Source organism: Dicentrarchus labrax, unplaced genomic scaffold, assembly GCF_905237075.1.
Source record: "Dicentrarchus labrax unplaced genomic scaffold, dlabrax2021, whole genome shotgun sequence".
Taxonomy (NCBI): domain Eukaryota; kingdom Metazoa; phylum Chordata; class Actinopteri; family Moronidae; genus Dicentrarchus; species Dicentrarchus labrax.
This window is the reverse complement of record NW_026136718.1, coordinates 7,409,440-7,432,917: the sequence shown is the minus strand read 5'-3', so window position 1 is coordinate 7,432,917 and position 23,478 is coordinate 7,409,440. Positions and strand designations below refer to the sequence as shown.

Sequence of the window (23,478 nt, the reverse complement as noted above, 5' to 3'; positions counted from 1 at the left end):
GTGTGTGAAATGAAGAGTTATTGAAGTGACTGTATTTATTCCTGCGTGCATCACTAACCACTTCCATATATCAGTGGCAATATCCCAGGTCATCTCCCATTTTCTCCTCTCCACTCCACTCCTCTCCTCTCCTCTCCTCTCCTCTCCTCTCCTCTCCTCTCCTCTCTCATCTTATCACATGAACACAGTTAAGATCAAACAAATTACCATCCAGCGCAGGACATTCCTTCAACTGTCCTAAAGTTCAATATTACCATCTACAACTGCATTATACATTTCTGCAGAATACATTTCCCCTTGCATTTCAAGGAGAAATGGATGTTTTCTTACAGCCGTGTCACCACTATTAACAGATTGCAGTACATCTGTTCACAAGAACACTCCCCTTTTCTCCCAGGTAGAAGTATAATAAACACAGATGGAGTTTTCCTGCCACGGGGACCACCTGGAGAGAAACATGGTGGCCCCGAAGAGGGACATGATGAAAAACAAGTTAAGACTCACAGAATGTCAACCACTTGGCACTTAAGCACCATATAGGCGACAGTTAAAAGCTCTTCTTGATATATGTATGCATCAGTTTTAATTATTAAAAACAGCCTTGCCTTATGTTTCAATGTATTTGAATTATCGAACATGTCACTGCTGGGGTATCTACTTAAAGGCTACAAGGTTCTACTCTAAAGAAAGTACTGATCACATTTGAATGAAGCTCGTTTGAGGGTTGAGACATATAGTGGTGTTATTTATTGAATTCACTGTAACGTTTTTAAGGCAAGATCAGACAGTACTTCAACAGAGACACACAAAGGTCTGGTCTCATACTGTAGCAAATACGTTTTATTATATTATCTATAAAACATGTTTTATAGTGAATTAACTTGACTTGGTGTGAGCGAGTGAGCTCTGAATGACAAGTTATCAAATGCAATTGGCTTTTCAGCATTGGAGAGAACATGCAGTATTAATATAATGGAACAAACTAATGATGAGTGTGTGTAGTCTGCAGTGAGAAGCATTTTTAAGAAAAAATGACCTTTTGCAATTTAATTTACTTTTAATAAAATATACTGCTGTGAGAATACATCAGTAACATTTTGCTTCCTACTGATTTTTCTTTGAGGCCATTTGATGGCAGCCACTTAAAATTCATTCATTGCTGATATTTTGTTTAGTTCAGTAGGGGTCCACATAATGCAACTGTAACAAAAATAATTTCACGAAAATAAACAAGTAAGTCAGCATCTAATGTAACCAAATGATACACAGTCTTTGTTTTTGTCAGTCACCTCCAGCTACAGCCCGCTTTACCTCCCTGAGAGAGTTTGCTGGCTGGATCGACAGAAACACTGTGCTGTGCCTCAGAAAGGCTGAAAGGGATGAGTGCATCAACCAGCACCAGTAGCTGTAGATGCAATTATCCACAAGTTCTCATGTTTTGCTGCTAAATCAGAGCAGGAAGCTGCTCTTCAGAGCCTCCTCAAAATCAGACATTCAATCACCACATGCAGTACAAGAGGCAGTGAAATGTCTCAGACACAGACTGAGAGACTAAAGGACGGGGTATACTTGAAAAGAATTAGTTCGTACAACGTGTTGTCCGACCACTTGAGAAAGCAAAAGTGTTAATAACTGTTCCGAACGGCCACACTCGAAGACAGGATGAAAAGTGTGCCATCAGAGGGAAGGAGAGACCAATAATCATTTAAACATGATAAAGGCATACGATTTCAGGCAAATTCTGTGTAACTCAATTGTACAAGTTCAAACCCTGTAGTTTCTCACCCCCAAACGCCTGGACGATCACTGAGTATAAATGTCACTTTTGGAAAATTATATTTTAATGTCAGAAAGGTGTGGGTGGAGCGTTTGAGACCCTGTGATATGGTTCGTGCACAGTGCTTTTGCATTATCATAACATAAACATTTTACATATCAAACATTGTGAATCAAAGACAGACATTAAAAATAGAAATAGAAGTATTGGGACAAGCTGATAAGCTACACTAAATCCATATTCTCAGCATGAGTATCAATGGGACCGATACCTTGTGTTCCTTTTTTCATTTTTGGTGTAAAGCATATTTGAATCTACAGGTTTAGACACTAAAGGCATAAAATGTTATTTTTTACATTAGCCCAGTTATGGTGCATCTCTGGGCTACAGAGGAGGTGAATGGATGTGAGATACTCTTGGCACAGCCAAACAAAATCAATCAATAACAGCCATTGTGTCAGAGATGCCATGATCGATGTGTTATGCCACAGGGAGGATATTTATCAGAAGGAACAATTAACTGTGAAGGTATTTTTTCTCTAAAAAGTTGAAATGGTTTACATGCTAAGTGTCGGCTGCACAGACTGGTGTTCATTCATGTATAAAACATACAGAGTTCTTGCATCCCTCTACAGTCCCACATTCACACTCTCTCTTGCAATATTGTATCCAACACAACACAACTACACTGATCAGTTCTTGTTCTTTGGTCTATAAATAAGACTTCTCTGTCTGCACATGCCATTCTGTGGTGGCACTGCAATGTGCAAGTGACTAACTGTGAATGAAGCACTTGATCTAATTTTGGATTGTGGCCCTGGTGAGGATGAAAATATCGAACCTAAAGAAGCAATTCTGAATATGATCCAGATTCGCGAGAATATTAAAAGTAATTTCCAAGCAACAGAATTTCCTAATTCTAGCTCCTCAATTGTGAAGATTTGTAGTTCGTATCCTATGAGAGTAAAGAAAATGCGTCTTGTGTTGGACTGTTGTTGGTCAGGCAAAACAAGATATTTTATGGCATCACCTAGGCCTTAACCCTTCATAGGGCACTCATTGAAATACTTGGACATTTAAAATTTCAACCCTGGAGTGTTATTGGTGGATATAAGAAGACAGTTTCAGTTTTAGGCTGAAAATCCAAGTCAATGATGTCTAGGTGGGCTGGCACAACAACAATCTGTGGCACAGCAGGCCTCCTCTTCCCATAGAAGGACTGAGCAAACAGCTGCTGCAAAAGAAATATGCCACATCAATATACTATGAAACTATGTAATAAATAAGTCATAGGCAAATCAAGATCAAGCCCAGTTTGAGTTATTTGTGAAAGAAAGCAGTAACAGTGTATAAGAAGTGTATATTAGTATATCACGCCATAGAAGTGTAATAAAAACTGTCATAAGAAAGTTACCATATATGTGTGGAAAATTATAACTGATTTTTTCACAATTTCCTGTCCTCATGTCCATGAATACAACCCCATTATCACCATGCCTGCATGCAAACATTAATTGCCCCAGTGTCTTATATGGGAAAATAATATAAGAATTGTCCTTCAGAAACAAAGTGTACCTTCCATAATATCAAACATCTAGTAGGCATTAAGTTGACTTAAAACAACAAGTTTGTAATCTGTAACTTATTGCTTAACAGTATGGAAATACAAAGGTGTTGAACACACATTAGAAGACATGAAAATCACGAATAAAGCTGAGAAAGCAATCTCTTAAACTGCTACGATTTTAACATCTACACTTCCAATGACAACTGGGAAAACTCCTGTTGGAGAAGATCATGTGATATAATTAAAAGCTCCAGAACAGCTACTATATGGAGCTTGTGCTGAGATCCTTTTGTCAACTGTTCTGAAAGGACGAGAATGATCTCCCAGTCTTAAATCACAAATAAAGTTAATGTGCATGTGAAGGGACAAATAACAGAAAAACAATAAGGTCACCTCATGCTGTGACCTTATTGCTATTCAATGATGACTATATTCATATTATATCACTCAATCAATAATGACTAGGCGTTATTGATGAGCTTTGCACGGATACAAATTGCATTTTCTTTCCCTCCTTAGAGACTGGATGGGTTAAACCACTTCTGCTCTGCAACACAGATGAGCATTCAGCCCATCGGCAGATATCATAATCACAGGGTGGCTTTTATCTATTAGAGCTGTCATACCCCGTGTCATGTGCTGCGGTTCCCCACGGGGACCCACGGCTGTGCGGAGGTCGATCCACCGACTCTCTGTCCCCTCCCATCGCCGTCCCCTGCCGCCGTGCGCGGCCACACCTGCATTAAACGGGGAAAGTCCGTCCGGTGGAGAGGCAGAGAGACTGAAGCGCTACAGAGAGCGGACGCAGGAAGCGGAGCACCTTCAGCAGCTCCCATCGCCAGACCCTGGACACTCTGATCCGAGAGGGTGAAGCCATGAAGGCATGAAGGCAATAAGTGGTGGTACTGAGACTTTGGAAACCGTGGACACAGGCAGGGGTTTAGGATTAAAGACGAAGTAGACCGGCACGATCCGGAATAGAAGAGACCGAGTCTGAGCGGCTGAGCGCACAGGTAAGATGTTTCTGATAAACTAAATACAGACAGAAAGGAGCTGCCCCGTTACAACTTTTTTATTTTTATTCAAACAGCTTTTCATTTGACGGATTTCTTTTCTTTATTTTCACTCTAAACTTGTTTGTGAGTGATTTTAGGTTCAAAATTCAAATGTTTTTCTTATTACCCAATGATAAAAACAATAATAAACAATACTAAATATGTATAATAGCGATGATACCAGTTATTATTATTACTATTATTACTAAATTATAAATCTAACATTCCTCATGCAGCCTGTGTGTGGTAATCAATAAACTAGTGAGTTTATATCGAACTTATATTGACTTGCTGATGCATTAAAAAATGAATGTTGGATTTAATTCGTTTTTTTCGTTAAACTGTGACATAATATTTGTTAAATAACTATTAATAAAAACCTACATGTGTTAATTAACCATAGCTGAGTATGTGCTGGTGTCTTCCCTTTCCGTTTTTACCTTTTTGTTTTGCTTTATTTATTTATTTATTTATTTATTTATTTATTATCTACTATATTTAGACAGATGATTTGGTTTTATATTTCTATTTTCGTGCATATTATTAGTTTTCTTGCTACTTTTTTGGCTAACCCTATCATATTTCTCTTGATCTTAAAAGTCATCCAAAGTTCCCAGATGAAAACCAACCTCTATTGTTTGTAAGGCTGGAAGGCTCAATTACAATAAATACTGCCATCTTTTGTCCGCCAGCCACTTGTGTACTGTTCTTACCTGCAAGTAAATATTTAATTGTTATAAAGTAATACATAAGCAGACAAGACTACCTATTCAAAAGCATTATCCTCTTAACACATCTATTGTTATGACTTCTACTTATCTATGAATTATCTTAGTTGTGGTGTCACCCCCCCAGTAACAGTAATGTTTGTTCTGGACTTTCCAGAAAGAATGAGCTCTCTATTTGGCTTCCATTAAAAACAAGGAAGTAAAACATGTTGAATTGTATCACAGGCTAACCTTTGCACCAACAGAATGGTGTGTAGGCCTACATAATACACTGTAGATCATCAATACTTGAGGTTACTGTCATACTCTGAGGTCAGTTTTAGCTGCATTGTGGAAAATTCATAAACCACAGAGAGAGGAAGTTTTGTCGATAGCTAGTGCGATTGGAACAGATCAATGCACTGTCCAGGCATGACCCCCTCTGTTACTTTACTCATATAGATCTGTTGTATCTAAAGACCAAAGATGAATCATGACAGGGCATCTGAAGTAGGTTACATGCTGTCGCTGTCACTAACACCAAATATACTTTAGAGATCTTTTAAGATGAGGTCTAACTCTTAAAAACAAGTCAGGCTGAAAACAACATGTGATAGACCTAATTAGAAAAGAGCCTGAAGTCAACACAGAGCGCTGGATGAAAGAACAGGAGGAAAACAAAGTGAGTCGGTGATTGTGTCTGTGGATGACCGTGCAAAGTGGAGGAGTTATATGAGAGCTCTGTATAGGTGAGGTGTGTGTTTGGGGTTGTGTACAGGTCTGTGCGTGTGTGTGTGTGCATGTGTGTGTGTGTGTGTGTTTGTGTGTGACATGGATGCAAGACAAAGAGTAGAGCAGAGAGTAGGCCAGTATCTTAAATATCCCCGAGAGGCATTTTGTTTCACAGTCAGCAGATACACAGAGTCAGGCATGTAGTGTGTCGTCAATAGCAGCTGTACCAACTGTGTCCACCTCTGTCCCCTGGGCATAACATGCGTCCACCTCCTATTCAGTCCAACTAATTCATTGTAGAGAAAGATGGTGAAAGGTTATATAGACATTCTTAAGTTGAGAAAAGTCATTTTCTTTTTTGCCTACCCATCTCAAAATAATAAAATATAACTTTGAGCTGCTCTATGTCAAATTTTCTATGGCAACGTTAGCAGCTTGATGTGGCTGAACTGTGCTAAACGACAACATTAGTAGACCAACATGCTCACACTGACAATAGCCTTAGCCTACTAAGCTGATGTTTAGCAGGAATGATGTTTGCCATGTTCACTATCTTAGCTTAGCTTGTGAGAAAGCTAACATTTGCTAATTAGCACTGACCACAGTACGAGTACAGAAGAGGCTGATGGGAAAGTCATTAGTTTTGCAGGTATTTGGCTGGACCATTTCTTGGCCATGACCAGTTGCCAGGCAACCAGGAAGTTACAGGTCTAGGCCAAGTAATAATCTGGCACAACCTAAAATAGCGAATTGCTGTTTTCACACTTTGTTTTTTGTACAAATTAAACAAACATGATGCAATGTGTTAATTAATGAGGTTTAGTGGGGCTGGCATCAGTCAATCTGTCTGTACCACATTTGGCAATCCATTCAATAGTTGATATATTTCCCTTAAAACCGCAAATGTCAACCTCATGGTGGCACTAGAAAAAAAAATGTCAGTTAATTCTCTAGGGAACATGAAAGTTTGTACAAAATTGAATGGCTAAAAAATACCAAAACAGTTTCTCAACCTAAATCATAAGGAGCTGCTGCAGTATAGAGATGTCACTTCAATCAGCAAATAAGATAGACAGGCAGACATCGAGCCATTCATTACAGTCATAATCACTAGACAGCCAATATCAAATTAGAATATGCTGAATATCACCTCTGAACCCACTAGAGGAAAGGAGGAGGGTTAAAAAAACAAAGACAGAAGAAAAAAAAGAAAAGGTAGCCTCTTTTCCATCGTCAGCAGGAGTGAAGCAGAAGGGGACCAGCATGTTAATTGGTGATTTGATTAGCGTTTTAATATTGCAGCTGTGCATGACAGAGGAAAGCAACCGGCTGTCCAGAGGTTTCTCTTTTTAAATCATCAGTGACTCCTCCAATGCATCGCCCGACACAGCTTAGTCATTATGCACGTCATACAGTTAATTTCCACCAACGTCCAGAAATTGCCCCTGTTTGGTAATGAAGACTATTTAATGGAAACAGAAATATTAAAGCCATTTTGAGTTGGGCCCAGCTTGTAAAAAGACGTATTTGGTTCCTGCCATAGTAAAAGAGCTGAATGGGGCCCACAGCCTGTGCTAACCTGAACTAGATTGGGCTGGGCTACATTTTGTCTACAGCAGTGTGTACCGCCACTGAGAGGAGGAAGCTCTATTTAAAAAGAGGGAAATGCCATATGCCATGCTAGATAACAGATGGAAAATGTTTTCTGTACATTTTCATGAATCATATTTTGATTATCTGGGCCTATATTGTGAATGTGTGTTTGTGTTGGGAGTTAACAATACAGGGGAATTTTACTGAGGTTGATGAATAGGTGGCTTTCTGCTGGGAATGATGGGTAGTAGATGCAAGGGGAAATTAGGGGGTAATGACACCAAAATCTCTCTGAGAAAACAGTGTAAACACCGCAGCATGAAACAGGTGCAGCACAATGTGTATAAGTACGTGCTTGCATGCGTTGTGCCACAGGGGCTTTGAGTCAGGCAGCATTACCTGGAGCCAGAGGGGAATCTGTGGCAAAGGCAAGTAATCCCCCCCCTCCAACCCATACACATATCTCTTTCTCTGACACCAAAACGCCGAGCAGACAGCAGACGGGAGAGATAAGAAGTTAGCCAGATAAAGGAGCATTGGTGGTGAGACAGATGAGAAGAGGAGGGAGGTAGAACAAAGTAAGGAAGGTGTGGAAGGCTGGGGAGATAAGCAGGGAAAACAGATGGGGATGAGAGTGTGTGTTTGTATGTGGATAAGGTGTCAGGGGGGCAGGTCTTGGCTGGTCGTGCCAGTTGGGGTGATGCTGTGCCATAAGCTGAGAAATGAGCTCGCTCAGGAAGGGTGGAATTAAACCAGGAGCCAGAGAGTAAGAGGGAGAAATGAAATGGGAGAGGTCTGTTTAAAGTCTCCAGAAATATCAATGACCATTAAGACTACAAGTCTATAGCCATGCTAGTGTGCAGCGTGCTAACAAACTCACAGTGACAATGCTGATGCAGGTATAATGTTTACTTTGGTAACCATTTTAGTTACAACTGCTAATTAGTGCCAAACAGTCCAAGGGTGAACAGTCATAGCATCGCCAAAGTGACTATATTGCACTTGGCAATCATCCCATAGACATTCTCTCATAGTGGTGCTAAAGAAAAAGTCAACCAAAGTTACATCCTCTGGAAACCATGAATGTCAGTACAAAATTTCAGGGCATTAATCCAATAGTTTTAGAGAGATTTCACTTTAGACCAAAGTGGAGGACTGGCCGCCTGACTAACCAGTACTGCCATTTCTAAAGTCATGGCTAAAAAGAAATAACTGGATTGTGTTGTGGCTATGGCCGCAACCTCGAAATGATTCCAGTTAAGAGGCACATCTGTGCATCTCCTCCCTTCTTAAATTTTAAGTGGCTCTCATTTTGATTGGGCACGTAATTAAGACGATACGATAAAAGACACTAATCATACATCAGCTTCTAGAGAGGAAGCATCTTTGAGTTTTGAATAAAGTGATGCAGTTACTGTTGAAGGGATGTAAGATGTAATTCTTTTGCAGGGCTTGCTTATTTAGTGCTCTCCTGTTCTGTCCTGTAAGCCATAGGAGTGAGTTTACAGTACAGTATGTGCAGCTGATAAAAGTGTCTTTCTTTCTTTCTGTCTTAGGTTTTCCCTTGTGATCCCTGACAGAGCGAGGACAGTGACACTGACTCGACCATTGTCTCTTCACTGTTTCCAGGCAGAGTGAGGCTCCCTGGGTGCCTCTGCCGTCCATTGTGACTGTAGAGAAGAAAGAAAGATCCAGCTTGTCTGCATAAAGACCTATTCAGCATCATTTCTCTTTGCCAGCTACACTTGCAACCCTAAGAACAGCAATGAAGTCTCTGCACTATCCCTAGCACCAAGCCTATCTTCTAACCCCGTTATCCCTATCCCACTCTCTCAGCCCATTCCTTTTCCCCAGCCTCAGCTTCAGCCTCAGCCTTCTGCCCCATTCGGAGTCCCAGATGACAGCTCAGAAACATCCGTTACCCTCCCACTCCACACAAGCCTTCTTTCCTCTCCCTCCAGCCCCCATGGCGCTTGGCACCAATGCCCATCACATAGACAGATGGAGCCAACCCTGACCCCTCTCCTCGCCCGTGGGGACGCCAAGAGAATCAACGCCTGACTAGAGGAGGGGGGTGGGGGGCGGTGTCTGTGAGTGCATGTGAGGGGTGACAGGAAGGAGGGTGGAGGAGAGTATTGCTTTGTCACCACGGCAACACATCGCCTTGTCTCCCGTGGACTTCCCTTCAGCCCAACCCAAGGCCCTCGGATGAAAACTCACACAGCAGGAAATTCAGCAGCAGGACCAGAAGGACCTCTTTTTTCTCCCTAAATTGTGCCTGACATATTTTCCTTGGACTCTTTGGCAGATATATCTTGTTCCATGTTGTGTGTGGAGAGAAGATGCGAACACTGACAAAATTCTAAATATAGGAAACATCATTTGAACAGAAGCTGGAAACCACAAGAAGACAGATTCTGAAGGAAAGCCTGCTCTTCAGACTTAAGTGTTCGCTGAAGTTTTGTGAACACCACAAAAGTTTAATTCTGAGACACTTCCTTTTCCCTCTAGCGTTTGTGATCTAAATGAACGACAGTAAGATAAGCTGCAGTCACCTGGCAATAATATTGCCATTTTCACTTGCAAATCAATACGTGGGAGGGATTTTTTTACAGTAAGAGTAACTGTTTTCATCGTGCTTTCCAAACCAGAATAAAGAAGAAGCTTGACCCTGACAGCAAAAAAGGAAATACATGTGGGACTTCAGTCAGAACTTCCTTGGGTGTGCATGCATGCCTTTATCTAAGCTGCAACATTCTGCATTACACCTCTGCTAACTGGTCCATCATCTACTTCATGTCGAGGCATTTGTAGTTTCCATCATCTGACTTAACCTCCCACCTCAGTTGCTGCAGTTGTTACAAGAAGACTTGGGCTACTCCACTTTCGCTGGATGTTGTTGCCGTCTTCTAACCTACTCTGCTGACCGGCATTCTGATTAGCATATAATGCCAGACAACCAATTTTAAAAGAACCACGTATCAACAATAAAATGAGACACTAATGGCCGGTGAAATGAATTCAGCGGGCTGACATAACAGAGGGGGGAATACCGGAGTCCCAAAGCTTCCCAGGTAATTGGAGTGCAGTATACTGTTTTTTACTCGAAAGCACAGCTCCTCTGGTGACCTTGCAAGCCGAGAACTTAGAGGAGGCAGATACAGAGAGAGAAAGACAGAGAATGATACTCCATGTCCACGGTTTACGATTATCTTTAGGATTTTCATAATTACTGTCTGTGCATTTGCATACCACAGACTGTTTGAACTGTTTCCAGTTTCAACTGCAGGGCTGCGCGTCCAGGGCACACTTATTATTCCTGTCACTTAAAGAAATCCATTTCAGATATAGTATCTGTTTCAAATACATTTCTGATAAGGATCACTGGTGCATCTTCCTATAGCCTCTGCAAGATACATTAAACAGTTAAATATGCTGATATAACCATCAGGTTTTGTTGGGTAAGTTACTGTCAGATTCAATTGTCAATCCAAAACTCCCAAATTGGGCCAAATGAAGGGATAAAGTGGATCATCAATAATACTGTTTTTCAATCTATTTCTTTTTACAGTCAGATACAGTAGCACATCGGTGGATCCATATTTTATGAATATGCAAAGAGCATTGTGGGAGTTGTGTGAAGATTAACAGCTAAGGTGTGAAGATTCATCATTAGACATCATCATTAGACATGTCCAGGAGGTTTTTAGTGCACAGGTGTAGAGGGCGGAAATGTTCCATTCCTGACTAAAGGCTCCTTTAGACTGTGTGACAACAACAATTGTGTTTATTGCATGTTGCACTGGGATAGATGGGTCTAGCAGCAATCACATTGTGAGGTCCACCAGCCACAGCTCCAAATCAGCCATCTCACCTTCATGACCAGTGATTTTATCATGTTCCTCATGATTGTCGACTCAAAATTGTGTGTAAAGGTGCCTTTAATTCCAGATGACCGGAGAGCTGAGTCATGTGGAGTTGTATAAACAGTTTGTGCCTCTGCACCTGATTTCTTTTCTCTATTACTTAAAAGGAGGCCAGTGGAGAGTGAAGCAGTGAGTCAGTGCTTTTGTAAAGATATTTATGAGGCCAATATGACACAGCTGATATGACAGAGTCTAGAGGTCATATAAGTGATAAAAGAGTAAAGGCAGACACAGTCCAGTGGTTATGTGTGTGTGTACCTGTCTATGGGGATCAGAGTGTGAGAAACACAACATGGAGTAAGATATACGCGTCTTGTTAAGGGTTCGATTTCATCTTATGATCTTTGTTGCGTGTCATCGCCTCCCGCTCGATCACCCGCTTGCGTCCCTGCTTCACTTTACTGTGAGCTATCTAAAGAAACAGAAAATAATCTTTCATTAACTTGTACTGCATGAAGGAAGATGTTCTTTTCAAAACCTTAATAAGACAAAGGTGGATAGTGGTGGAATATCACATGTTGTCACCTTAACACCTTTTGGAGCCTCAATTTCAGACACAAAAAACATACACACACCTCAATTACTGTGCTATTTCTGTGGCGTTACCTGTCAGTGACACTGAGCTCAGACCAGCTGGGATTAATTAGTGATTAAACAAACACACACGCCCACACACACATAAAAATGCACCTTAATCTCTGCCTTTCTGTGTGAAATATACACAATCACATCACCAGTGAATAGACACACACCTTTCACTTTTTACTACTCATTAACAACTGTTCATTTTTGCAAAACACACACACACACACACACACACACACACACACACACACACACACACAATCATCCATCAGATACAGGATGTGAAAAGCTTCCAGAACAGCATGTTGCCAATAAACACCCCTCCTTCTCTGCTGTAATTACCTCACTCTTCATTTCACACCTTGTGTATGCACCTCATATCTCCCCATGTCACGGCGTTACTGCTCTGCCTCAGCATAAGGCGATACCTGTCCACACTAATAGGAAGTGTGATCTTGCATTTAGTTTGTAGTCTTTTTGAAACAGGCAGAAAAATTTGGATAGAAATTTGTTTCTGTCACTGCATATAAACTGGTTTCTAGAGGTGCCACATAACAAGGTTTAAAAAACAAGATTTTCAAGTCTGAATGTAAGATCATGTTTTGCTTGTTCAGATTGACATTTTTATTTTTTATTTTGCAAAGTAGTGTTTGTGTTAGCGGAATCCACGGCCGGTGAGGACAAGCTGTAACTCCTGTCAGCTTGTGTTGGGCCGCGTGGGCTTGTGCCGCGCACTGCTGACTTTGATAGAAATAAAGCCGCTGACAGGTTTTAAAAGACAAGCTGTCGACAGCCACAACCTTGAGGATGTTTGTTTGTGTGTGTATGCATGTGTGTGTGCTGTATATGTTTACATGTTTGTGGTATGGGGGTGTGATGAGGTTAGACACTACAGTAGAGAAATTAAATGTGCTGAGGTAAGGCAAAGACTGAAGGAGGAGAGGATAGGGAATAGAACAAAATATATGTGACAAGAATGAAATTGGCAGGTATAATGAGCCTTTAACAGATGTATGGAAAAACATAACAATAAAACACTACAGCACAGTATGGCCATGGCACACATTTGGGATAAAATAAGATTAAATTAAAGTACGGGAGGTTCAAATTGGAGGATTCATTGAGCGAGCTAGAGTGGGTGTGTGTGTTTGGGAAGATGAGAAAAAGAAAATTTACATTTGTGCATTAGCTGTTTGATTGTGGGGGGGGTTGTTTATTCTATCAGCAGCTGATGCTTGTTTTATCCAGCCACCTCAGTAGTGGCAACTCATTAGCATAGTGATAATGAGAGATAGAAAAGGTTGCCGGTGTCAGCACACCAAGTTTTTTGCACAGTCAAAACAGCAAATTTGGATGTTCAGAGAAACTGTGTGTATGCGTGTGTGCGCATCTGTAATTTGATTGATTTTGTTCCGCCACGTACTGCAAAGATACACAAACTTAGAACTATAAAGAGTAACTTGACACCAAGCTGAATAGTACTGTTTCACTGACCTTTGTTAGATGTCTCACAGCATCACTGTTGGGTTCGGTCAGAAGGATGTTCTATTGCACCTGTTTGTTTGCACCTGTAACCGCACAATACCAAGGTGTGCCGAACAATCCCTCTAGGTGCACTTCTACATCACTACAGCAAGTTCAACCACTGGAAGTTAGCACAAACAAGATTTTTAGTTGGCGTGAAGTTACTCTTTAACTCGGTTTGCACAGGTCAGAGCTTTCAAGGTGTGCAAAACAAGCAGACATTAAACCTGCACTCCAGAGAGCCTTAATTGGTCAGAATAGAGGGTTTAAAGTCCAGATTTTAGTGCTTGTTAAACCAAGCTCTGTCTAACATAAATGAGTCCAGCCAGGGGTTTCCAAATTGTTTCATGTCGAGGACTCAATTTAGAGGCCAATTTGAGAGGATTTTGTTTTAAGGAATCTCCTCTGAGATTTTATTTTTTATTTTTAGGTTTGAAGATAATAAAGTCTTCATAGTCAATATATGACCTGGAACATCTTTAAATTACAATCAATGAATCGTGTGATTTATGGAACAGACCATATGTACTGGTCAATCATACAGTTAATGTCAGTCATGCACTATAAAAGATCAATAATTCTCTGCCCAACAGTGATATGAATTTGTTACATTTGTGTGGGCATAGCTCTCATGAATTAGAGAGGTTACACAGCTACCAGTGGCAGAGACCCAGTAGCACCCATCAGCAAATAAACACCACTTTATATATATATGACAAATGGAATCAGACACTGTACAGACCCTGTTACATCTACATCTGTCTTCTCTTCCAGGTGACTGCCACGCTGCAAAACCAGACTGGAAATTCTGTGGATTTTTTGATTCTTTGCTTGGATGTTGAAGCTGTAAGGGGGATTTTGATCCATCTCTGTATTATAGTGTGAGCTATAATCATTCACACAGGACCAAGAGACCTAAACGGATGTTGTTAAACATTTGTATACAAGCCAGAGTGGATAAAGCTACAATACACTGAGCTCAATCAACTGTTTTAGTACATTTGCTGCATTACATTCATTTTTGATCGGTGTGTATATATTTTTAACTCAAGCCACCTTTGAGATTCTTCAGGATAAAATACAGAGCAACCCTTTAAAACTTGCTGGTCCTGACACACTTGCGGTAAGTGTTGGTGAATAAAGTAAGGACTGAAAGGATTATCACGTGGATTCTGTCTTCTCTGTGGTGGTGGCTACCTTATTCAGCAGAGTGGGAGTGGCATTAGGATGCCTGAACTGGACAACTTCGCCCCCCTGAGGGGTCCCAGGGGCCCTGAAATTGGTCTAAATGGTGCAGCAGACCCACTTCGGATTCAGCACAGCATCCTGGAGGAGCAGGTGGAGCTGTGGTGGTTCAGAGATCCTGGGAAGTCTCTGCTCTGCTACTGCGTGTCTGTACTTCTAATCCTGGGGTGCGGGCTGGGCGGCGTGGGCCTTCTATCCACTACCACCAGTGTCTCAAGCGAATGGCGGCTGGGGGCAGGCACAGCCCTCTGCCTGCTAGCCCTGGGGGTCCTACTGAAACAGCTGCTCAGTTCGGCTGTGCAGGACATGAACTGCATTCGGAGCCGACAGCGGATCGACGTGCTAAAAAGTGGTGGTTTATCGGACCTCCTTGTGGTTTTGATTACCGGGCTGTCGTTGTTGATTTGTGGCGGGGTTCTACTACGTCTGGCCCTGGCTAACCACATGCCGAAGCCTGGTCAAGCCCTTAATGACATGTACATCTCTGGTGTGGTTTTGCTTGCTGGAGGGGGGGCTGCAGTTGTGGGTGTTGGGATATACTCTGTTGTGGTTGTCCTGCTTGAAAGGACAAGGCACGGACGAAGGTTGGTGGACCGGGTTTTGAATATCTTCACTGTTTCTGGACACATGGACCGTCATGCTCGCAGAGAGACTACCTCCAGTATGGCTAATCTCATATGAGTTGTAACCATACCAAGACTGTGTATTTTGGCCCCTTGCTCCTTATGTCAGAACATTTAGCCTCAACTAAATTAGAGCAGGATTTATACCCAAATATTACAAGAAATCTGATTAAATCAAAATTCATCCCTTACATACTTTAGCTTTGTCACGTAGCTGATGTGACTGTGTATGAGGCTAAATTAGTTGAATTCTCGATATCTGCTTGGTGAAGATGTTGGCAATAAGCAATCAAATCTCAGTCACAGAGTAAGGGGTGAAATGATTGAAGAGTAACACACTGAAGAATAATTGCTACATGGCTATGCTCACAATGCAGCTGAAAATGTCCCAGTTAAGATTGTTTTCTCAACATCATTATCATTCCTCACAAAGCAGAAAGAGAGAAATAACTGGTGGGGGAAAAAAGTGAAATTAAATCCATTTACATCAACATTGCCAGTCATAGAATGTCAATGCACTTGCAAAGGTTTGAACTAATTCAGATGCTGTAGCATATCATTTTATATTTAAGTGGTATTTGAAAGCTTAAATCAGCATTTTATTCTTTAATCTTACTCCATACACACAGGACAAATATAAAAACATTGGAGCCTGTGGCAGTTGGGTAGAGTGTTAGTATGCAGCTAACAGTTACGGAAGTTGACTTAAGTGAAATGAAAAGCACACATATAAAGCTAGAACACATCTGAAACTAAAGGAGAAGTGTTGGTTCACAAATAGAAGTTCAATTCTTTGGTGTCATTGGCTAAGTGCATCTGCCTGGAACTAAACACAAAGGCCTGTAGTGTCTGCAATGAAATTTGATTTATATAGTTAATAAGTTATTTCCACAAATTATATTTGAACAAGAAGTGGTAAAAGGATTAAGCCTACACAGATGAAGTGACAAACCTTAGGTGACACAAGGTCATTGTTAAAGGGGTCATCTACAAATTGGACTCGCACATCCAAGATAATGTATCTGTCATGAAGGTGTATCCTGTCAAAGTGTCCTTGAGCCAAACATCTGACCACTACTTGCTCAATTATTGTAAGATATTATGGATAAGAGCACCAGCCAAAAGGCTAAAATGTAAATGAAAGATACAGAATGAGTGATAGATGGGACAACATACATATGCATATTTAAAAAAAAATCTTTTAAAGATTTTTTCTTTTAAAGTTTTTTTAATGATTTATGCACAATATATGACAATATTCAGCTGACAAATTTGAGGGATTCGTTGACTGTGGCTCAAACTGAGGTTGGTCAGTGGGTCAGAGGTCCAGTAAACTCCGACTTTGGAATGACTCCCTGTGATCTGATTTCTTTTCTCAGTTTAATAATAGTTTAACATAATGTTGTAGGACTGTGGTGTTTGTGACAGACTTTGTCAAAACTTCACTGTAACACTTGTCTGTATAATACAAGACAACATGATTGTTTATTATATCACAGCACTTTAGAATGTAATAATTTGTGTTTTTTGTGCATCAACACAGTATTGTCTTGCTGTTAATCTCACAGCGCCTTGTTTTCCTTAAACCTGCTTTAATCTATATTTTTGATATTAACACTGAATCAATTACTGTTTAATGCAAATGGTCATTCTGTGTGTGTGTGTGTGTGTGTGTGTGTGTGTGTGTGTGTGTGTGTGTGTGCTGAAGTCATCGCCAATCTTTTCAACTCTGCTGAGTTTCTCTAGCCTCTTAGCTCATTGTTTTTATATGTTTGACTTTCATTGTTGTCATCAAACCTTGTTGGCATACATTTTCAGCTATAGCTCTGATAAACTCCAGTGCACACCATTCACCCGCCACCAACGAGCAAACAAAGGTACAAAGTGGCTGATGAACTAGCGAGCATCCTGCTAGCTAATGATCCAAATATTTTCCTCAGGAGCTGGTGGGTGCCAAATCAGAGCTAAGGAGACTGCTACTGGACTACATTAATCAGAAATCGAACTCTATTCATGCAAATGTGTCTGCTGAATATAAAAGCAATGGTCCAAGGCTTATGCCAAACCATGCCATCTAACAATAGTTTGCTTCCCAGAACAATGGATGGACACGCCATTGTCAACTCTTATTTAGAAAAAAAAGAGTGTTTTCAACAAGTCGTGGATACACAGGGCTGCACTGGGTACATGCAAGCAGTGGACAGTTTTAAATTAAATAAAGCAAACACATGTAAATGTATTTCTCAAGGCTTTTAACTATTTCTTTAAAGTTGTGGCATTTTTAAAAGGCGAAGAGTATTTGATCCAAACCAGAACTTATCCAATAGCTAGTGAGCAGACCAGCTACAGTAGGGCTACAGGTTTTCAAACACTCAATGGCTCTCTTTATTTTCAGTTTGGTGTGATTAATGATGTCCATTAACTGTGGCCAGTAAGCTGACACAACGTTACTGAGGAAGCAGGTCACAGAGTCCAGAGGGTCTTTTTATGATGTTTGAGATTGTCCTTGGAGCATGCTGGGACAGGTTTGGAGGGACTTAAAATAAATAAGATGACATAACTTAATGGTCTTAATGAACCTTTTGCAATTGTTGCATGCTAACAAATTTGCCATAAAGATGATATGGTGGTAGTGTAGTTGTGTGTCAGCCATCTTGATTGCCCACTGGCCAAGAATTGATTAGTGCAGCATTAGCACGAGTGCAAAATGCAGGATAGTTTTTACCAATTGTGGGAAAATGCGACATTCAAGGAGCTCGGATCCTTTTACAAGATGGTTTCGGGGAAATCTGAGACTGGGGCCAAAGTCAGAGGTTGAATCAGGAGCACAATTCCTTTGACTCCAAGTTACACTGGTATGTTTTTTAGTGAGAGTAACTTTAATTTATCACTAAAGTGAAGGAAAGAATGGTGCACATTATTTGATTTTTATAATTCTGATTAATTTATGAATAATATGAATAATCTCAGTGCACTTCTCTGAATGTGATTCATGGTTTACTTTCAATTTGTCCCTAGGCACAAGGATGTAGTTGGGGGTGACCATTGTAGTCCAAGCACTTCTGATTTATTAGATGCATTATTGGCTCAGATAAAAGGTCATTATCATTCCTCACAAAGCACAAAAGGAGAAAAAAAACTGTTGGGGGAAAAAAACTCTGCGAAATTAAATCCATTACATCAACATGGCCAGTCATAGAATTTCAATGCACTTGCAAAAGTTTGAACTGAGTTGTCAATATGCTTAATCATCTTCAGGGAATCTACAGTACGGTGACATTGCTGTATTGTCTCATTTGTTTCCAGTGTTACAGCATTTACTTTCAAAGCAAAAAGGTCCCTTTCTGTGGGAAAAAAAACACTATTAAGAATAACTGCACAGTGACAAATCAAGGTCATTCGTGTTCGTAAAATGTGTCCAAAGCCTTTGAGAGTCATTCCTCACACTGCCTTACAGAAGAACCTCAGAAAAAGGTCCTGCATTGTGTCTCATTTGTGTGTGTGAGTCAGTCACGCCTCTTTATCTGTCTGCACATACGCACAGCCTATTGCCTTGAGACAAAAGGAGTCACACAGTTAAACATTGTTGGAGTGATGACGGACAGCAAACTGAAGGCACAATGCACAAGGCAGCGGCCAGTAGGGGCTGGTATAGACTAGCACCATCTCTCTCTCTCTCTCCAACACACACAGAATAAAGCAAGGCTCACACTGAATTTTTACAGCACACACAGAAATCCTGTAATCCTTACTTACATGAATCTGTATTTTGACCTACAGTTTAAAGTAGCAATGGCAGGTTGTGTGTTCATGCGTGACAGCAAGAAGAGGTGAGCAGAGCGCCGAGGGAGGCCGGTCTGAAACTGAGGAGGGAGCAGTGTGTGGGAGGAAAAGATTTAAAGATTATTTTCTGTCAAGCCAAGACAGTGAAAATATTTGAACACAAACAATTTAAAACAGACAAAATGTGTTTTGCTATTTAGTCTAAATGAAAAATTCACCATTTTGTCCTAAATCACAGTATATTTTTTGTATCAGAATTGTCTTAAACATGTGTACTAGTGTATGTCCACATGTATCAGACTATACTTCTGACAGATTTTGACATAGCACATGAAAGCACATTTAGTTTAGTTTTAGTTTGGCTGTCATTAATCTGCTGTAGGTTAAATATAATTTAGTTTTACTAAATCATTAGTAATACTTAAATGAAGTGATTGATATGTATGTGTGTGATCCTGTTTGAGTAACCAACAGAATAGTTATATAGCACGATTTAAAGGAATAGTTCAACATTTTGTCACAGTCCTGTGGTCATTTCTGAGCTGGTAGGCAGATTTTGTTATCTTGGGAAAGAATCTAACTGTTGCTAACAGTTTTCCTTTCTTTATGCTAAGCTTAGCAAACCTGTTGCTGGTTTTAGCTTCATATATAGCAGTACTGTCCACTAATAAGTTAATTTCTTAATACATTTCATCATATTATTCATCCATCACAATTTGTTGAAACAGTCTTGTTAGGAACTGCATTCAAACCATTTACAAACGAAAAAGTATTCCAAAACAAGATACAAAAAATGTTTATTTTCAAATATATCCCTTTGCTTCCTATCGACAAATTGTTGATAAATTAATGACGACACATGATAACACACACTTATTAACAATCCTCAATGGTGTCTGAAAAATGTCCCCACACGAGAGAATGGAATGATTGTAACAGAAGGTTTTGTCTTAACAACAGAGATGCAATAAATCGACACTGGACTCTCTTCTTTGCTGCTGGCAGTGCAGCTGACCTGATGTGCTGCAGTGCATGCACAACAGAGGGAGTGAATTACACCGCAAACTGCTTTGAAGACGTATAGAGGCCTGCAGAGGTCGACATATAAAAAAAATAGTCATGGAAAAACAATTACCTCAACATATTGTCAATATTCTCTGATTCTGCAAAGAAATCCCTTCAGGTTATTTTACCTTTGCTCCCCCCACCCCATTTTGTTCTTTTCCACAGGGGACTAACTAGCGCAGTATAAACAACAGATAAAAATGACAAAGAATTCCGCACCATACTCATTCCTTTAGACTCGGCCTCAAAGCTGCAAGCTGATTTCGAGCACAAGGACAAGGTTACAGGCCCCATGGGAGAGCGTTGACGGTATTATGTTACATTGCCAATGACTCCGACAATATTGTGCCTTATTAATCATTGATCTGGTCGCTGGTGTTAGTTTCAGTGCACTGAGGATTATATTCACAGTGCTAAAGGTGATGATACATAGGCAATTTTTTTAAGGCAATGAACACATAAAATAGAGGTTCTAGCAAAACATATGCCTTTGAGAGGGATGAAGATGAACAGCCAAGTTGAAATTTACCGTATATGGATAATCAAGTGGATATTAAGCACAAAACATATAAGGAATAAAAACCCTTACAGTATAGATGCTGACAGATGTGGTGTAGTGGTTTAAAATCCTCCATGCAGCAACAGGAAAAAAAATGGGATGGAGTACATGGAACACATCTGTATTGTAATGGCCCTTTGAGAAATGAAAAATGACAATGACTCATCACAGTTACTGTATATTGGCACTACACAATCTGTCGGTTTACATGTTACACAGTAGAAAGCTACACGTTTCAGAGGACAATACCCAAAAAAGATAATGCTTCAAATCTCTTAATAAAAAAAAAAGTTTTTGTCTTTGTGAGGAAAACATGATTAAAAATAATGTCTTATTCCCCAAATTCTGCTCTAAATTAACCTCGAGGGATATCACATTAACAGCGAGGAAATGAGAGCTTGCCAGAACCAGACGGTGTCACAAAGTCATGAGTTCATTATTCGCATATTAAAACATTTTACTCTAGTCCTTAAAAAAAAAAGTCACAGGTCAGAGGTGATGCACCAGCCTTTCCCGCCTGAGTTGAGAATGTCCTACTGGAAGAGATGATGTCTTGTTTCTGTTCAGAGTGGTGAAACATTTCCTGTGTCCTCCTGCACTTGTCCTCTGCTGTCCATTGCAGACAGGGAGCCGGACAAACAGAGAGAGGAGAGGAGAGGAGAGGAGAGGAGAGGAGAGAGGAAGACAGACAGAGAGAGAAAATATCCATTCGTCTAGCAGCATCTGTGCCCTTTAGTTTGTCCGGAGCTGGTAATCTGCCAAGAAATGTAACAGCAGAGCATTAACACAGCTTTCTTCCCCTCATCACCCCTGCACATCACATCACTGCCAATATAAGCCATATTAAATCCCTAAACAAGATTTGCACAAAAACTAGCTGTAGTGGCATTCTACTAAATCATATTACCAATATTTAACTCATCTCTTTCTTAGATATTGAGGTTTCAGACTGTGAAGAGTCTTGTCAAAAGAAAATGAAATTCTAAAAATCATTCACATTTACATTTACTATTAATTCATTGCAAAATCTCAATATTCAATTGGCAAAATCTGATTTACTGAGTTATGTTGCACGTGTGTACCCAGGACTGTCTAATAAAAAAGATAACATGGTCTCACCTATCCACATAGTTTTTGTACTGTTGGTTTGCAGCTGTTCTCCTTTAGTTATAATTCATGGAAATGTTAATATTTCTTTTTTTTAAATTCTTTATTCAATATTTATATAATAAATAGTATGATTGGTAAATAGTATATTACCAATTATTTTTTCAGAATTAAATGCTCAATGAGAGATGTGATCGAGTTACAGGAGCTGGTGGAACAGAGGTTAGCACAGAGATGACTTCAGCTCTCTTTAAAGAAATGCTTTTTGCCAGCTTGCGTTGGAAAGAACTTCACTGGCATGCACAGAGCCCTGACCTCAGCCCCATTTAACATGGTACGGACGAAATAGAACACCAACTGCAAGCCAGGTAGAGTTCAAAGATTCACTGACTATGTAGTTTGTACACTTTTGTCCCCAAGTTACACGTTTTCTATTCAAATTAGGGCTGCACATTTAATTGAAATATTATCGAAATTGCAATATGGTCAGGTGCAATATTCAAATTGCAGAAATTGCAATTTTTTGATTAATCATGAATTATTTTACAATCTTAATATCTGACAAATTAATCATATATATATACATATATTATATATATATATATATATATATATATATATATATATATATTTTACCATATCATGCAGCCCTAATTCAAATGCATTTCAGTATGTGCAACAGTTAATGAACACATCAATGATTCTGCCTGTTCAGTTGTGGGGTATGTTCACTTTTTTTGCTAGTCTGAGCAAAGTTCAGTTCAGTATAAAATTAGCATATATAAGCACTGCACATAAGGTTAATAGCTCAGCAGCCTTTCATTAATGACGTATTAGATTATGATTGTTTCTGTGGTTTTAATCTTTTAATGGCTTTTAACATGGAAGTAACGTCCTGTGAATCACAGCTGAGCTGACAATGGTGCTCTGAGTCACCCGTGAGCTTCACTGCTAAAAGCTACGCATTCGGTCAGTGACAACAGTGATTTAGTACGGTCAGTTCACTTTGAAAATCAGTTGATAAAGATTAATTTGTATTCAAATGTGTTCATGTATTGGACACCTCTAGAACCACGCCTTATCACCAACTTCAGTGGCCGACCTCACTAATGCCGGCGTTTTAATGGGATCAAATCCCTGCGGCCAGGTTACAAAACTTTGCAGAACTATAACAGCGTATCAGTGTCCGTGGATTTAGAACAAGATGTTCAGCAATCGTATATATGTGTAACGTTCGGGTGTCCAGTCATTTTTATTTCAGTCGAAATCAGTTGAAAGATCGAACTGCAGTGTGATGCTGCGAGATCCTATTCTGACTGTCTGATATTTGTGCAGTCGTCAGTCGTTACTGCTGTACAGTACGGCTGCTAAATGCCTCTTCATCACTCATTAATAAGTCAGCACAGTCAGTCTACAGTATCAGGGTATTGTTTAATCAGTGTGAGTGTGTCTGTGTGTAGTGCTGAGTGAAATGTGATCATCACTGTCTTCTCTGCCCCTCCCTCCCCATGTTGCTGATGATAACAATAAGAGAAAGGTGATAGGCCTTCTCTCCAACTTCATCGCTCTTCCTTCTTTCATTCACACTCATCCCCCCCCCTTATCTCCTTTGCTTCCTTGCTGATGTTAC

At 40.1% G+C, this 23,478-nt stretch overlaps 2 protein-coding genes across 3 annotated transcripts in view; one reads left to right on the top strand and one right to left on the bottom strand.

Annotated features, from left to right (window-relative positions):
• The first annotated feature begins 3,921 nt into the window (after positions 1-3,921).
• On the top strand, positions 3,922-17,573 carry LOC127349951 (transmembrane protein 125). The gene is made up of 3 exons (XM_051376055.1): positions 3,922-4,357; positions 8,988-10,505; positions 14,241-17,573. The coding sequence occupies exon 3, from the start codon at positions 14,694-14,696 to the stop codon at positions 15,390-15,392; it is 699 nt and encodes a 232-aa protein (XP_051232015.1). The 5' UTR covers positions 3,922-4,357; positions 8,988-10,505; positions 14,241-14,693; the 3' UTR covers positions 15,393-17,573.
• A 2,324-nt stretch (positions 17,574-19,897) lies between these two features.
• The window catches only part of ap1m3 (adaptor related protein complex 1 subunit mu 3), a 30,327-nt gene continuing 26,746 nt past the window's right edge, over positions 19,898-23,478 (bottom strand). For both annotated transcript variants that reach the window (XM_051376051.1, XM_051376052.1), the window contains exon 12: positions 19,898-21,496. In XM_051376051.1, coding sequence (XP_051232011.1) covers positions 21,474-21,496 — 23 coding nt within the window. In that variant the 3' untranslated portion in view covers positions 19,898-21,473. The remainder of the gene's footprint in view (positions 21,497-23,478) is intronic.